This window comes from Ictidomys tridecemlineatus, chromosome 2 (assembly GCF_052094955.1).
Source record: "Ictidomys tridecemlineatus isolate mIctTri1 chromosome 2, mIctTri1.hap1, whole genome shotgun sequence".
Classification (NCBI taxonomy): domain Eukaryota; kingdom Metazoa; phylum Chordata; class Mammalia; order Rodentia; family Sciuridae; genus Ictidomys; species Ictidomys tridecemlineatus.
In genome coordinates, this window is record NC_135478.1 from 4,133,542 (window position 1) to 4,149,140 (window position 15,599).

The window sequence follows — 15,599 nt, forward strand, 5'->3', positions numbered from 1 at the left end:
GAGAACAGCGCACAGCATCCCCTTTAAGAGTCACAAGAACCCTGGGAGGCCAATCTGCTCTTTCACTCCCATCACAGATGAGGGAGCCAAGGCTCCTGGCCCCCAGCCCTTCAGCTCCCAGGTTGGGAGGCCCCTTCCTGCCCTTCCTCGCCCTGGTCTTCCATCCCAGGCAATTATTGGCAGAATTTCCGATCTCCTCCAAATGCACTTAGCAGCAAAAGCTCTCTGTGAAGTCAGTAGTGCCAGAGGGCTCCTCTAAAACAGATCCAAGGGCGCTGCCCCAGCTGGTGTGGAGGCAGGTGTGTGGCTAACAGAGCCTGGCGCAGACACCTTCCTGGTTCCCACAGGGTTGGGAATGGCTCACCTTGCAGGAGGATCCTGGTCTCCGAATCAGTGTCTGGGACTTGGTCACTGAGGTCTGCGGCTGGCACCTCCTCTCTCTGCACGCCAGCTGCAGGGGAGAGATGTGACAGCACCAGCCCCTCTCTCCCCTGCCCGGCACCCCCATGCCCAGGCTATAGCCCCACACCCTCTCTGGCTGATGGCTCACCTTGCCCAAGGCGTTCTGGGTCCAGTGTGCGAATGGCCACGGTTTTGTTGACTCTAATTCCTTCCGGCTAGGAAGTCCAGTGAAAAAAAGGACAGACACACAGATGGTCATCAAGCCACTGTCATGAGGATGACTCTAGCAGAGGGGTCATTCCTTACACAGATCTTGTGCAAATTCATCAAACAATTCTACATCAATGATGAAAAAGTTTGAAATCTTCACATGTGCTGAGAAACTACTTGGGCTAGCTCACTGGATCCTCACAATCCAATGAGGTGGGTGCTGCTTTCACTATGGTTTGGATATTGAATGTCCCCTAAAGGCCCGCGCAATGCAGGCTGAGTCTCAGGGTGGTGCTATTGGGACGAGATGTAGCCTGTTAGAGGTGGGGTCTGCGAGAGCTCTTTAGGTCACCGGGGTGTGCCCGTGAAGGGGATAATGGGATTGCAGACCCTCCTTGCTCTGTGTGCTTCCTGGCCAGGAGGTGAAGGATTTTGCCTCACTGCACACTCCATAGCAATGAGCCACCCCACCCCCACCGAGGCCTGAAAGCACTGGATCTGCCTGATCATGGACTGGAACCTCCAACATCCTGAGTCTAAATCAACCTCTTCTCTTCAAAAGTTAGTTACCACAGGTATTCCATTATAGTGACAGAAAGCTGACTAGCACAGCTATCATCACTCACGTTCTCTTTAATTTAAAAAACTTTTAAGTAGAGATACTTAAGGTAGTCATGGTTGGGCACAGTGGTGTGTCTATAGGCCCAACTGCTCAGGAGGCTGAGGTGGGAGGATTCTTTGATCCCAGAAGTTTGAGGACACAGAGGGAATGGAGGAGGGAGGTGCTTTGGCTAAGCACCCCCAGAATTAGGGACAACACAAGAGAGGATTTCTCAAAAATGTTTTTTAAATGTCCATTTGGGCAACTTTTATTCACTAAGGTATTATCACAAGAGAAGCATTTTAGAATGTGAAGCCTCAACTAGATCGAAAACTGCTGTAGGGCTGGGGTGCAGCTCAGTGAGGGAGCGCTTGCCTGGCAGGCACCAAGCCCCGGGCTCCATCCTTATACTTCAATGAAATAGAAAACAAACAAACAAAACAAAACAACAACAACAAAACAACAACAAAAACCTGCCTAAGCTGAGCTGTGAAGTCCCTCTGTTCAGCAGCAAGGAATAGCATGTTTATCCTACAGCAGCTTCCCATGAAGCCGGATCCTGAACACGCTGGTCCTCATGATTCCTGCTGGGACTAGATGACTCCTAGTTACAAAATGAGGAAACTGGGATGCCAGAGGGGTGAAATGACTGGCTCAAGGTCACACAGCTAGTAGGACAGAACTGAGGTTTAAATCTGGTCACCTGGCTCCAGAGTCTGGGTGTTTAACCCATTGCCATCTACGCATCTCTTAAATAACAGAAAATGCACAAAGCAAGCAGCACAGGGCCTGAAATACAGCGAGTGCTCATGAAACAGGGGCTATTTTAGCTAGTACTAAAAGTCCAACCCAGGCCCCCATCTGTGTGTACACAAAAGGCTTCCATGTGGACAGCAGTTTCTTTCCCAGGACCCCGTCTCCCCTCACTGGTAATAAAAGCAGATTTTGTCTGGAGATTGATTTTCCCCAGGGAGCTGCTGACACATGTTCAAGGAAGGCAAAGCCCCTATTGGTAGGCTGTGAGTTCCCATGGGGTAAGTATCCTGCCATGATCCATTTCAGGCCGCCAACATCAGGGCACATGGAATTGGGGAGACTGGTGCGCTTTGCTCTCAGGAGCTGGACAGGCAGGCTCCCGGCAGGCCTGGCGTTTCTCCCCACTCACAGCCATCCAGTGTGGGGGCAGAAGGAACGTGGGACCCTCACTATGAGTTTATGTACTTTTAAAAGATGATTCTATTGCAGAGCCTTAAAACAATTGCTAAAATTATAAGTTTGCTTCCATAAAAGCTTGAAAATATGAATGATACTTGAGTCTGGCTGGGACAGAAATCCATTTCATGTAAAATAACTTTGTCTGTTTGAATGCAGCAGCTTTTCAATATTTTAATAGTTTTCCCAACTTCTTTAACATTTTGGAAGAAATTAACCAGTAGAGGGAAAATACAAACGTAAAGAGGGCACTAATTTTTCCTTTTGTGTCAGTGTGTGTCACGTGCCTAGGCTTGACAATGTGGGATCTGGTCTGCTTTAAATTAAATTTTGATATTTCATTTACTGTCCCTTTTTTGTCATTGATTTGGATTTCTTTCTTTCTCTCTTTTTTAGTAATGAGGATTGAACCTAGGCACACTTAAGCACTGAGCATATTTGCATCACCCCATCTTTTAAAACCTTTTTGAGACCTTGGATTGCTAAGTTGCAAAGGCTAGCCTTGAACTTGTGATCCTCCTGCCTCAGCCTCCTGAGTTGCTAGGGTGAGAGGTGTCACGCCTGGCTGGGATTTCTTTTTCTCCCCCAGTTCTGGGAACAGAACCCGGGCTTTGTGCATACACTATCCAACTTCAGCCTGCACCTCCTGCCCTCATTTTGATTTCTTCCATAAAATATCACATGGAAAACAATATAGAGTTCTGGTTTTATAATCGAAAAGGATTCAGCAGGTGGATGTAGTGTTGGTTGCACCACAATATAAATGCTCTTAATGTCACAGAACTGTACACTTAAACATGCTTCAAGTGGCAACTGTTATGCCTATTTTACCACCATAAAATTGAAATTAAAAATGAATAAGAGGAGGGCTGGTGTTGTGGCTCAGTGCTCAGCGGTACAGTGCAAACTAGTACAAGCAACACCCTGGGTTCAATCCCCAGCACCACAGAAGAATAAATTAAAAAATAAAGGTATTATGACCAACTACAAAAATAATGAGTAAGAGGAAACATCATTTAACATAATAACAGTCATCTTAGTAAAATTATTGCATGAAAATACTATTAATCTTAATGACTGACATTTTGGCATCCTTAAGAATTCTGTGCCTGATTTATCTCAGTCACATTATACTAATCTTGGCTCTGCCTCCAAATATCTGAGACTTCTAAATTTCTAAGCTGGATACTGCCATGATTCCTTTTTTTGGCAGGGATGGGGGTGTACTGGATACTCCACCCCTAGCCCCCCACCCCTTTTTTTTGATACAGGTTCTCACTAAGTTACTAAGGCTGGCCTTCAACCTGTGATCCTCCTGCCTCAGCCTCCTGAGTCGCTGAGATCACGGGAGCAGCCACTAAGCCTGGCTTGTGATGATTCTTAGGGTCTCAGAGCCTGAGCCACCCACCGGGGGTCAGCAGTATGGAGCACAGGCACCTTCCCTGAAGGACAAGAAACAGCGGATGCGCGAAGGACTCACCACGACCTTCAGGGTCTTCTTGACACCGTCGCTGATGAAGTGGTTGTACACAGCAGCCTTGACCTCCACCTCCTGCAGCCCTATGGTCAAGGGCACGATGACATAGGGCACTGGCACCGAGGACTTGGGCGGGATCGTTACAGTCTGGTAGTAGCGCTTCTTGGCGGTGGCCAGGCTGCAGAACGCTGGGTTGTGGATCAGTTCCACCCTCACCTGCCAGGGAAGGAGGTGTCAGCGCAGGTGTGCAACAGGGCGTCCCCCTCACACCCCCAGGCCTCCGGCCCCTCCCCAGGGCGCACCTTGAGACTCTCCTTCTCGCGGTAGTTGAAGAGGACAGCTCGGATCTCCACCTGCTCATTGCGCACCACAGAGTAGGGCAGCCGCAGGTCGATGAAGAAGTCCTGCATCACCGTGACCTCGTAGGGGTCTGCCACGCAGATCCCTGTCCACACAGAGACAGCACCAACGTCAAGGGCACGGGATGAGCAGGGCGGGCCAACCCAAAGGGAACTGTAGCTTGAACTCAAGTTGCTGCCTCTTCCATAGTCCTGGCTCTCACCCTCAGCCAGGGGAGCTGGCCCAAGCTGCACCTGACTCTGCAGAAGCCCACAGACTAAACACTGGCCAAGACATGGGTTCTACATGGTGGAGGGGCAGGAAGTGGCCTTATCATTGATGATTTCCTTTCTCTTTGCAGTTTGACTTTTAGATGCATGTGCAGGAAGACAACCAGCCTAACTAACTGGCGGGTCTCCAAAATATATCTGCTCTTTCAACCAGGTACGCTAAAGCCTTCTGGGATCACCCAGAGCTGTGGATGTGGCTGGCTGGAGTGGGGCTGTTTTTTACTTTTATTAACTTTTATTTACACTTATTCCATCTCAACCAGATTTAAACTAAAAAGCTAATAGTTGAGGATAGATGTTGTGAATATAGAAAAGATTATAAGCTGCACAGTTTATAAGGGGGATTTTTATGAGTGAGTTAAATCTCAATTCACAAAAAAGCAATGCTAGATTCAGTGACTGGGAAATGTTTAAGTATGTTTGCAACAACTTGGGCTTGAAAAGTTGCCTATTCATCTGTGAACATCATGAAACCCAGATACAGATCGAAATATTCCCAGTGAAAATCTAGTTCTGAGCTGCTCAAGGGAAATGCACAATGGATTGTAAAGACTAGTGCAAAGAAAAGTAAACTATAGAGGGGGCGGGGGTAGGGAAATTCTCTGTTCTTTCTGCTGAGTTTTTCTGTGAACTTAAAATTCCCTTTAAAAAATAAAATTTATTTTTTAATACCAATTTTGTAGACTAAGTGTCCAGGTCTGGCCTTTGAAGCCATGCAGTAGCCAGGTCAGAGGGAAGCGGGGCCGCTCAGCCCACCGGGGGAGCCTGTTGGGACAGAAAGGTGCCCAGGGCCCCGACTCTCCCTCACCTTTCTTGTCCGACAGGCTCACAGCCAGGATCTCCCAAGTGGTGATGGTGTCTTTCAGAAAGATGTTCAGGACCTTCGTGGAGATTCTGGGTTGGGAGAAGTGGGGGCATTAGAGGATGTCCAGCAGGGAGGAGGGCGAGGACTGGGGGACAAGGCACAGGCGGGAGGGGCGGGTACGTGGGGGTGACCCAGCTCTTGATTTTCCTAGGTTGGGATGTGGGTTCCACAGTGGCTCTAGAAGAGATGCGAGGTTGCAGGTGTGTGCAGATGGAAGGTCACCCTGGCACAGTGTGGGGAGCTGTGGCAGTGGGCAGGGCGTGGCAGGGGTGGCAGGTATGGGCAAGGGTGGGCAGGGGCACCCTGGCCATACCCGTTTTTCTCTGGTTCTTTTAACTCTTCTATGGCCCACAACCAGCTCTCTGGAAACTGGCTTCTGGAAATGATGTCTTCTTCTGGAATTATGTCCTCATCCATGTCACCTGAAGGGTGAGAGCTGGCTTAGGGCAGCCCACCTCCCACACTGTCCCCTCTGCACTGTTTGGGCTCTTAGCTGGGAAACGCACCCAGAGGCCTGCTGTGGCTCTTCATGGGCCCAGGAACAGTTACCTTTCTGGAGTCCTTACTCCATTAAAAAAATTTAAAATTCTATTTGCAAATATGTTGCTATCACGATAAATATAACCTTGCCTTCCTCTGATTTTCAAAGAAAGGAAAACATTTTCATGGACCTCTGTAAGGATCAGGGCCCCTGCATCCATGGATCTGTTAGTTCTGAATGCCACCAGCCCTTTGGAGAGCTCCCCAGACCTGGTGGGGACCACTGAAGAAGTGGTGGCCTTGAACAACCAGCTTGACCCTCAGCAAGTAAATAAAGCTGGACAGGACTAGGTTCCACCCTGGCTGGGCTTTCCTCAAACGTGATGGACAGATCTTAGTTTGGCTCCGCATCTCCATCACAGTATGCAGGTGGAATCCCACAGATGCCTGGACCCACCTGCATTCTGGACTACTCCTTCCAAGGGCACAAAAAAAAAAAAAAAACCTAAACCTAAACCCAAGCCCAAACCAAATGATGTGCATGTGTGTACCCTGTGGACACAGAGCTGGCTACACGTTTTGTCTCATTAAAAACTGAATGAAGGGGCTGGGGATGTGGCTCAAGCGGTAGCGCGCTCGCCTGGCATGCGTGTGGCCCAGGTTCAATCCTCAGCACCACATACAAACAAAGATGTTGTGTCCGCTGAAAACTAAAAATAAATATTACAATTCTCAAAAAAAAAAAACAAACCAAAACTGAATGACGGAATGTATGAACGAGGCCTTTGATGGATTAATGCCTGTTAATCCGTCAGGTGGCCTGACTTGGCGCCAGGCTTTGGGTGGCAGCACAGACCAGTTTCCCTGGGTGAAGGAAACTTCGCACCCCTCTGAGCCTTCCCACTGGCACCCGGTGTGGACAGCCCCACCAGCTGGGACCTTCTCTCCTACCACTGAGGGCCTGGGCACAGTGTGTGACTGCAGACTGACTCCGCAGGACTGGGACAATCTTCCTCACCCCAGGTGGCTCCACCACTAGATGAGGTGCTGCTTCTCCTCACACCTGAGAGCCTGGCCCCCCCTGGAAGGGCCTCCTTCCTCTCCCCTCACCAGGGACCCCTCTGCCCTTAGGTGGGAGCTGGTCCTTTTCACACTCCAGAACAGGGATTTTCTGCACCTAGTGGGGATGCGTATCTCCCTCCTTAAAGACCTCCCCTCCCCCTCAGACAGGCCCTCCCCCTCCCCCAGACAGGACCTCCCCCTCCCCCAGACAGGACCTCCCCTCCCCCTCAGACTAACCCCCCTCCCCCTCAGACTTGCCCTCCCCCTCCCCCAGACAGGACCTCCCCTCCCCCAGACAGGCCCTCCCCCTCCCCCTCAGACTGGCCCTCCCCCTCCCTCAGGCAGGCAGGCTCCTGTCCCAGGGACTCACTCCTGGCCAGGCCCAGGAGGCCCTCGCGGCGGTGCTGCTGCCGCAGCTGGGTGATGTAGCTGCAGCAGTCCAGGAAGGCCTGCACGCAGGAGGCGCCCAGGGAGATGAAGCGGGCCCTGCGCTGGCAGGGGAAGCCCATGGGGTTCTCCCGCATCCCGTCCTCGCAGCACCTGCGCAGCTCCTTGGTCTTGTACTGACCCGCTGTGGGAGCACACACCTGCTCAGGCACAGCCCTGGCCAGGTGCCCCCACCCAGGAGAGCCCAGGGCAGACCCAGGAAGAAGTGCCCAGGGCCAGCCCTCCGCTCCTCCCTCTTTGGCTCCTGGAAGGTCACATTGGGGCCCAGATGGCCAGGCCCAGGGTGGGTGGTGGGGAAGGGCAGGCAGAGGGCCCCACCTTTGTCCATCCTCTTTTCCATGAGCTGCACAGAGCGACGCCGGCGGGCAGCGGGTTTGGAGCACTCCAATTCTGAGGGGCAGGTGGACCAAGAACAGGTTGGGTAAAGCACCTACTGTGCGCCCTGGATTCACCCCTCACAACAGCCTCAAGTTGGCGTGTGGCTGTTTCCATTGGACGGATGAAGAAACTGAGGCCCAGGAGAAGCCTGTTGGCGGGGCCGGTGGAGGCGGGACTTGAACCAGGTGCCCCATTCCAGAGCCCCTCGCTGCCCCTACCTGTCCTCTGGGCTGTCTGCAGGTCTTTGTTGGTCTTAAAGGCCAGCCCTGCATCCATGAAGACTCCAGCATAGTCCTGCCCACTGCCCGGGGTGCAGCCAATGTCTGCCTTCTCCACCACGTCCCAGATCTGCAGGGGGTGGGTGGCCAGGTAGGGACAGGCAGGACAGCATCCCCTGTTCCAGCTCCCCACGGTCCACGCAGCCCCTCCCACCCACCCCACTCCAGCCCACCCACAGCTCCATCCCCACCTATTCCTAGCCCCACTCCTCACCCCACCCCTTCACCTCAACCCCACTTGCATTTACCTCTTCATTCCAAGCCCTGACCAGCTCACTCCTTCCTCACTCTCTAGCGTCACCCCATGCCCCAGGCTTCCACATCAGATGGCCCCAGAGTACACAGGGCCATGCCAAACTGCATCTTACTGTGACCATCCTTAATCTGGACCTTGACCATGACCTTCCAAAGCTGGACCTTGACCATGACCCTTCCCAAGCTGGACTGCATTTCCATCTCATGACCTCATCCCTGTGTGTCCACTCTGACGTCTGGTCCACCACCCCCGCCCCGTCCTTCATGCTCTCTGATCCCAGTCCTGCTCCACCCCACGCCATCCCTGTGCCTCCGTGGTCTTGGGTCAGCCTCAGCCACAGCCGCCCACCTTACTCTGAGTCAGCTTGTTCTTCTTGTTGAGCACAAACACGCCCTTGTCCACAGCCACCAGCCCCACTCGAGCCCCACGGTCACCCTCTATCTTGAGGGTCATCTGCTGCCCAGGTAAAGGCTGCCGGTCGTCCTTCCCACCACCTTTGACCACCAGCTGCAGGGAAGTGGGAGAAGCAGGAAGGAGCAGTGAGCCCTGGGAGGGCACCGAGGACGGGGAAGTCCAGGCCGGACCCAGAGGAGGAAAGGCGGAGGGTGGGGGAGGCGCGGGGATGCTCACCGTGCCCACGCACGAGTCCTTGACGTCCACCCACACAGAGTCCGCCACCACCTCCCTCTTGCCGCTGGCACCCATCAGCGTGTAATAGGCCACCAGGCGGAAGGAAGGGATGAAATCCGCAGTGATGGTCAGGGGCAGCACCACCAGGTCCTGGCCGGGCTCTCGGGCCTGGCGACCTGCCTTCAACAGCTTGCCCTTGTTCAGGATCTGGGGACAGAAGGACAGAAGGTCAGGGCGGGAGAGGAGGGAGATCTGGGCTTGGGGAGGGATGCTGGGTGCTGGAGAAGCCGTGAGCAGGGCGTGGGGGCCCAGGGCCACGGACCAGGTAGGTGTAGTAGCGGATCTTGGCATCCTGGCCAGGGTCCACTCGCAGGTGGAAGTTGACGTTGAGGGTCTCGCCTGGCTTGAGCTCCATGCGAGACACAGAGAGGTGCAGGTAGTTGTTGGAGTTGAACAGCGTGCTGTAGGGTTGGGCCTGCATGGTCCTGACGGCCTGCCGCGCCTGGGGGATGCCCTGCTTGCTGGTGCGCACCTGGGGGAGGGGGAGAGGGATGGAGGCCAGGACCAAGGACGCCCTCAGCCTGATCTCAAGGCACAGGGTGTGTGACCTCTGATGGCGAGGAAGGCTTTGCAGATGGGGTGAAGCTAGGGATCCTGTGCGGATGTCGTCCTGGACTATCTGGGTGGTCCCAGGGGTGCGGTGGGGTGAGAGGGAGAGAGAGAGAGAGAGAGAGAGAGAGAGAGGAAGAGAGGGAGGGTTGGGGAGGGAGGGGGGAGGGAGAGAGAAGGAGGGAGGGAGGGAGGGAGGGAGGGAGGGGGAGGGAGAGAGAGGTAGGCAGGGAGGGAGAGAGGAGGAGAAGGAGGAAGAAGGAAAAGGAAGGAGGTGAGGCAGAGGGGGGAGGTGATTTCTTGGACACATGCTGCTGGCTCTGAGGTGGAGGACAGGTCAGGAACAGGGCCTGGGGGTGGGGCTCTAGATGCTGGCAGAGACAGGACAGAGCCTCAGGAGGAACCACCTGCCACACCTGGATTTGGGGACTTTGAGGTCCAGAACTGCAAATGAATAATTCTGTGTTTGGTCACTAGACTGGGGCCTGACCACCTGCTTCAACAGCTTGCCCTCGTCCAGGATCTGGGGGACAGAAGCCACAGGCCTGACCCACATGCCAGCCCCCGAGGCCTAGAAGGCAGAGGGATGGGCACAGGAGCCCTGGAGGATCACGTCCCTCTGCGGCCTGCGTGGGAGCCAGTGAGGGGCAGATATCAGGAGAGCAGGGACCCCGTGCCAGCAGTGGACCCCTCCAGGGACACGGCAGAGCACTCCTGGTAGGATCTGGGCTCCTCAGTGCCAGAGGCCATGTGCTCCTCTGTGGCCCCCGAGACAGCTGACCTCTGCCCCAGGAGGATCCCCCCACGCCTGCGACAGCACCCCACCTGCAAATCTTGCAAATGGCAGGGTCCTTCTGTACAAGTGCCAAGCCCTGGGGCACCCTGTCCCTGGTGGCGGGAGCCCCAGGATGGCGGGACTCACTGTGATAGTCAGTGGCTGCCGGCTGTTGGGCGTGTTGACGGTCAGCTTGGCCACGCCATCGTCTTGCGTCAGAGACTGCACATCACTGTCCTGGGCCACCACGGGCACACGGCGGGCTGGAGAGCCATCAGGGTTTGTCACATACACCTGTGGACAGGGGGTGGGGGATCTGGTGACTCTGAGGGGTGCTCAGTGCTCCCCGAGTGGGCGTGGGCCCTGCCCCGGGTCTCACCATGAGGTCGAAGGGCATGGCTGGTTTGAAGTACTTGGGCGTCTTGGTGAAGTGGATCTGGTAGGGGGAGGTCACGATCTGGATCCCACTGTGCTCTGCCTCCACCATGTCGCTGCCTGAGGAGAGGGACCATGAGGGTGGCCCCTGGCTGGCCCCGGGACCAGGCCTCCTCCCTCAGACTGGGTCCCACCTCCATACGGGGCCTCCTCCCTCAGACCAGAGCCCCCTCAGATGCCCCCGTCTTCTCCCTGGACCTTGCTCTCGGGCTGGGCTCCTCCCCCAGGGGGCTCTGCTCTCAGCCAGACTGCCTGGTGGTCCTGGGCCTCACCTGAGTGCAGGATGACAGTGACAGACACGTACAAGGACTTCCCCACCAGGGCGTCGGCTCGGGAGGGCTGCACACCATCCAGCAGCACCTGGCGGCTCAGGGTGGCCTCCCCGGTGCCATCCTCGATCTGGGGAGGGGACAAGGCTCAGCGGGGTGCCCTGGGGAGCTGCCTGAGAGGGGGCGCTGGAGGGAGGGGCGTCCAGGGGCCTCTCAGGTACCACAACGCGCTGGAGGGACTGGGGCAGTGAGATCCTCTGGTCGCCATCCTGGACCCCGAAGATGACGAAGGCGGTGCCGTCCACGTTCTTCCCATACAGGAACCTGCAGGGCCACGGCGTCAGCGCCCACTCTCGGAAGGCCACGTTGCCCTAACTGCTCACTGTGGCCAAACACCCAAGTCCCCGCCCTCACCTGGCCTCACCTGGCCTCACCTGGCTCCTCACCTAGCTCCTCACCTGGCCTCACCTGGCCTTTTCCTGGCCCCTTCAAGTGGCCTCACCTGGCCTCACCTGGCCCTCACCTGAACCTTTCTTCTGGCCTCACCTGGCCCTCACCAGGCCTCTCATCTGGCTCCTCATCTGGGTTCTTACCTGGCCCTTATCTAGTCTCTTCCCAGGCCCCCTAACCTGGCCTTCACCTACCTCCTAACCTGGACCTCACCTAGCCTCATGTGGCCCCTACCTGGCCTCACCTGGCCTTCACCTGGCTCCCCAACTGGACCTCACCTGGCCTCACCTGGCCCTCACCTGAACACTTCTTCTGGCCTCACTTTTACCTTACCTGGCCTCTTACCAGGCTTCTCATCTGCGTCCTCATCTTGTATTCACCTGGTCCCATCCCAGGCCCTGTCACCTGGCCCTCACCTGGACACTCACATGGCCTCTCACCTGGCACCTCATCTGGGTCCCCACCTGGCCTTATCCCATCCCCATCCTAGGCCCCCTCACTGGTCTTCACCTGGCTCCTCACATGGACCTCATCTGGCCTCACTTGGCCCTCACTGGGCCCCTTCAACTGGCCTCATCTGAACCTGCCCTGGCCTCACCTGGCCCTCACCTGGACCTTTCTTCTGGCCTCACTTGGCCCTCACCTGGCCTTCACGTAGCTCCTAACCTAAACCTCACCTAGCATCATGTGGCCCTTACCTGGCCTCACCTGGCCTTCACCTGGCTCCCCACCTGGACCTCACCTGGCCTCATCTGGCCCTCACCTGAACCCTTGTCCTGGCCTCACCTGGTTTTAAATTTCCCTCACTTGGACACTCACATGGCCTCTCACCTGGCTCCTCATCTGGGTCCTCACCTGGCCATCACCCATCCCCATCCTAGGCCCCCCTCACCTGGTCTTCACCTGGCTCCTCACCTGGACCTCATCTAGCCTCACCTGGCCCTCACTTGGCCCCTTCAACTGGCCTCACCTGAACCTACCCTGGCCTAATCTGGCCCTCACCTGGCCTCACCTGGCCCTCACCTGAACCCTTCACCTTGCTTCACTTGACTCCTCACCTGGCCTCACCTGAACCCTCATCTGGCTCCTCACCTGGGTCCTCACCTGGCATTCACTGGTCCCATCCCAGGCCCTGGCACCTGGCTCCTCACCTAGCCCTCTCCTGGTCTCACCTCTTGGGCCTCACCTGGCTGTGATGGTGACCTCCAGGCCATTCGGGTCATCGATGTAGTAGAATTTCTCTGCGGGCTCCACCAGGACCTCGAAGCTGGGCAGCACTAGGGTGAGAGCCGGTGTTGGCGCGGCTGGTGCAGGGCCCAGCGCTCCAGGACCCCCAGGTCCTCCCCCACTCACCGTACTCCTTCACCTCGAACTCAGCGGAGAACACCTGCTGCGGCGAATTCTCATACTGGGCCCGGATCTTCCACTGCCCCATGCTGCAGAGAGGGCGGGTGAGGGCAGCCCGGCCTCAAGCCCTGCTCCCCCTCAGGGGACTCGGGCCCCCGAACCCCCACAGAGCCCCATGTACTTGACCAGCTCTGGGATGTTCCAAGACAAGGGCACGATGCCAAACTGGTTTTGAGAAGACAGAGTGTCCCTCTTGATGGGGATGCCATCTGGGGTCTGTAAGCAGACAGGAAGGGCTGTGGCTTAAAGTGGCTCTTCTGAGGCCAGGCTCTGCCCCCAGCCTCTTTGCACCCCGTCGACAGGTGCAGGGGTTAAGGATGTGGATCCGGGTCCATCAGCCTAGGTTCAAACCCTACCATGCCATTTACAAATCGTGTGACCTCGGGCAAGTTACTTAACCTCTCTGTGCTCCATGAGCACATGCAGCAAAGGGAGACCATAAAGGCTCCCAGCTCGCTGGCTTGGGTTGTCCTTCACATAAGCAGGGCATTGATAAGGATCAGTGCCTCTCTGAATGCAGCTAACACTAGCATCTTCTGCCCACTCATATGCCAGACCGGCACGGAGCCTTGTCTGTGAACACATAAGAACGGCAAGTTCATGGGTTCTGCTGCCAGCAGCTAACCTTCAGGAGACAGACCTCGAAGCCTGCTTTTCTGGGATTGGAATGCGGGCAATTCTGTGGATGAGGTTCTCTGTTGCATGGGAGCTGAGGCACCAGCACTTAGAGGAGGAGACGCGTGGACTCTGTCCCTGGCTGACCGCCTTGATCCTCCACCCAGTCACAGGGCCTTTGCACTCGCCACCACCTTGCATGATTTCTGTCCCTCCTCATGACAATCGCTGAGGGCAAGACCCCCTTCCTCACCCTGCTCTCCTTCCTGCCCCCCTCCTTCTTCCGTTGTGTTTTTATTCCACCCAAGTAGATGCCAAGGACTGAGCTGAGTTCAGGTGTTGAGACCCTGAACACTCAGAGAAAAGTCCCTTCCCCTGTGAACTTGGATTCAATGGAGGGTGGAGGGGCTTAAGAAAGGAGCAGACCATACCACACATGGGATCTGAGTGTGTGTGTGTGTGTGTGTGTGTGTTGGTGCCTGCAGTGGGGATGTGCAACTCTATGGGGTGCTCAGGGAAGCCTCACTGTAAAATCGGGACAAGGGTGACAATTGAGCAGAAAATTTAAACAGGCAAGAGAGTGAGCTCCGTGGCTTTTCAAAGAAAAGGTCTGTATATACTTATGTTTTAAAGCTGGAACTGTCTGTGCAAAGACCCTGGGGCAGGACTGAGCACAGCAAGGATGGCAGGGGAGAGGAGAGGAGGGGAGGCAGGGAGAGAATGGAGAAAGCTGTGTGGGCTGCAGGAAGGACCTAGACTTTTAACCCAAGGGAGGTGGGAGCCATGGGAGGCTGTGGGCAGAGGAGGAAGAGACCCTCACTGGGGTCTTAGAATGTTTGGGAGCATGTGCTGCCCTGTGGGTCCCCCTGGACCTCTGCCATCTCCAGACGTCTCTCTGCATTGATGTCTCTGCATGTCTCTTTGTCTCTGGGACCCCCTGCCCAGGGTCTCTGTCCTGTGTGACTGGCGCCTGGCTTTCTGTACCTCAATGCTGACCACGATGGTCCGGCCCACTGGCAGCAGCTTGTGGTCCACAGTGAAGATCCGGTAGAGGACTGGAAGGCCGTGGGAGAGACAGAGGAGCCCATGAGACCTGCCCCACACCCTGGGGCCTGGCCCTCCCCAGCCAGCCCAGCCCCGTACCCGTGGAGCCGGGAGTGTAGATGGTCTTGTCTGTCTGGATGAAGAGGTACCCGCTCTGAAGGCTGACCAGCACCACCTTCTCCACCATCGTGGCCCCGAAGTTCGCCAGGACAGTCACAAACTTGTGGCCCTTTTCCGACCTGAACTCCTTGCTGGCTGGGATCTAGGCATGTGCCAGGGCATTGTTAGGGGTCTGCTCCAGGGTCCCAGGCCCTGTGTCCAGATTCTGGGCCCTTGGGGGGGCTGTCACCTGCTGCTCTTCATAAGGGAACCTGCCCATCATCTTACTTTGCCTGTGTTGTGCGGGTTGGGAGAGGGCAGAGACACCAGGGGCAGGAGCCAAGGGGGATCAGAGAGTGGACTGAGGGTGGGCTCAGAAGAATGACGGGGGGGGGACTCAAAGGGAAAGGGACTCAGAAAAGGGGCTTCGACTCAGGAGAGGAAATTAAAAGGGAATGAAACCTAGGGAAAGGACTTAGAATAGGGAGGAGACTCTCAGGAGGAGACTCAGAGGGGAGAAGTTCCAAAGGGGAGGAGCCTCAGAGAGGGGAGGGGCCCAGGGGGTATGAGACTCAGAGAAGGGTGGGGCTCAGGGGGAGGAGACTCAGAGATGGGCGGGGCTCCGGGGGAGGAGACTCAGAGAGGGGAGGGGCTCAGGGGGAGGAGACTCAGAGTGGGGAGGGGCTCAGGGGGAGGAGACTCAGAGAGGGGAGGGGCTCAGAGGGAGGAGACTCAGAGAAGGGTGGGGCTCAGAGGGGAGGAGACTGAGAGAGGGGAGGGGCTCAGAGGGGAGGAGACTCAGAAAAGGCGGGGGTCAGAGGGGAGGAGACTGAGAGAGGGGAGGGGCTCAGAGGGGAGGAGACTCAGATGGTGGAGCCTGGAAGGGGAGTAGACTCAAGGGGGTAGGGGCTCTCAAGTGGAGGGGATAGAGAGGGAGGGGCTCAGTAGGGGAGCAGCAGACTCACATGG

At 56.0% G+C, this 15,599-nt stretch overlaps 1 protein-coding gene across 1 annotated transcript in view; it reads right to left on the reverse strand.

Annotated features, from left to right (window-relative positions):
• LOC101959731 (complement C3) overlaps positions 1–15,599 on the reverse strand; it is a 30,652-nt gene that overhangs the window by 13,717 nt on the left and 1,336 nt on the right. The window contains exons 3-23 of the mRNA XM_078034654.1: positions 14,631–14,793; positions 14,472–14,542; positions 12,994–13,088; positions 12,819–12,901; positions 12,652–12,742; positions 11,237–11,339; positions 11,019–11,145; positions 10,691–10,806; positions 10,459–10,605; positions 9,250–9,459; positions 8,928–9,134; positions 8,646–8,804; positions 7,982–8,111; positions 7,704–7,775; positions 7,309–7,509; positions 5,710–5,818; positions 5,340–5,425; positions 4,205–4,347; positions 3,906–4,118; positions 551–617; positions 365–451 (exon numbers count right to left, since the gene is read on the reverse strand). Coding sequence (XP_077890780.1) covers positions 365–451; positions 551–617; positions 3,906–4,118; positions 4,205–4,347; positions 5,340–5,425; positions 5,710–5,818; positions 7,309–7,509; positions 7,704–7,775; positions 7,982–8,111; positions 8,646–8,804; positions 8,928–9,134; positions 9,250–9,459; positions 10,459–10,605; positions 10,691–10,806; positions 11,019–11,145; positions 11,237–11,339; positions 12,652–12,742; positions 12,819–12,901; positions 12,994–13,088; positions 14,472–14,542; positions 14,631–14,793 — 2,680 coding nt within the window. The remainder of the gene's footprint in view (positions 1–364; positions 452–550; positions 618–3,905; positions 4,119–4,204; positions 4,348–5,339; positions 5,426–5,709; positions 5,819–7,308; positions 7,510–7,703; positions 7,776–7,981; positions 8,112–8,645; positions 8,805–8,927; positions 9,135–9,249; positions 9,460–10,458; positions 10,606–10,690; positions 10,807–11,018; positions 11,146–11,236; positions 11,340–12,651; positions 12,743–12,818; positions 12,902–12,993; positions 13,089–14,471; positions 14,543–14,630; positions 14,794–15,599) is intronic.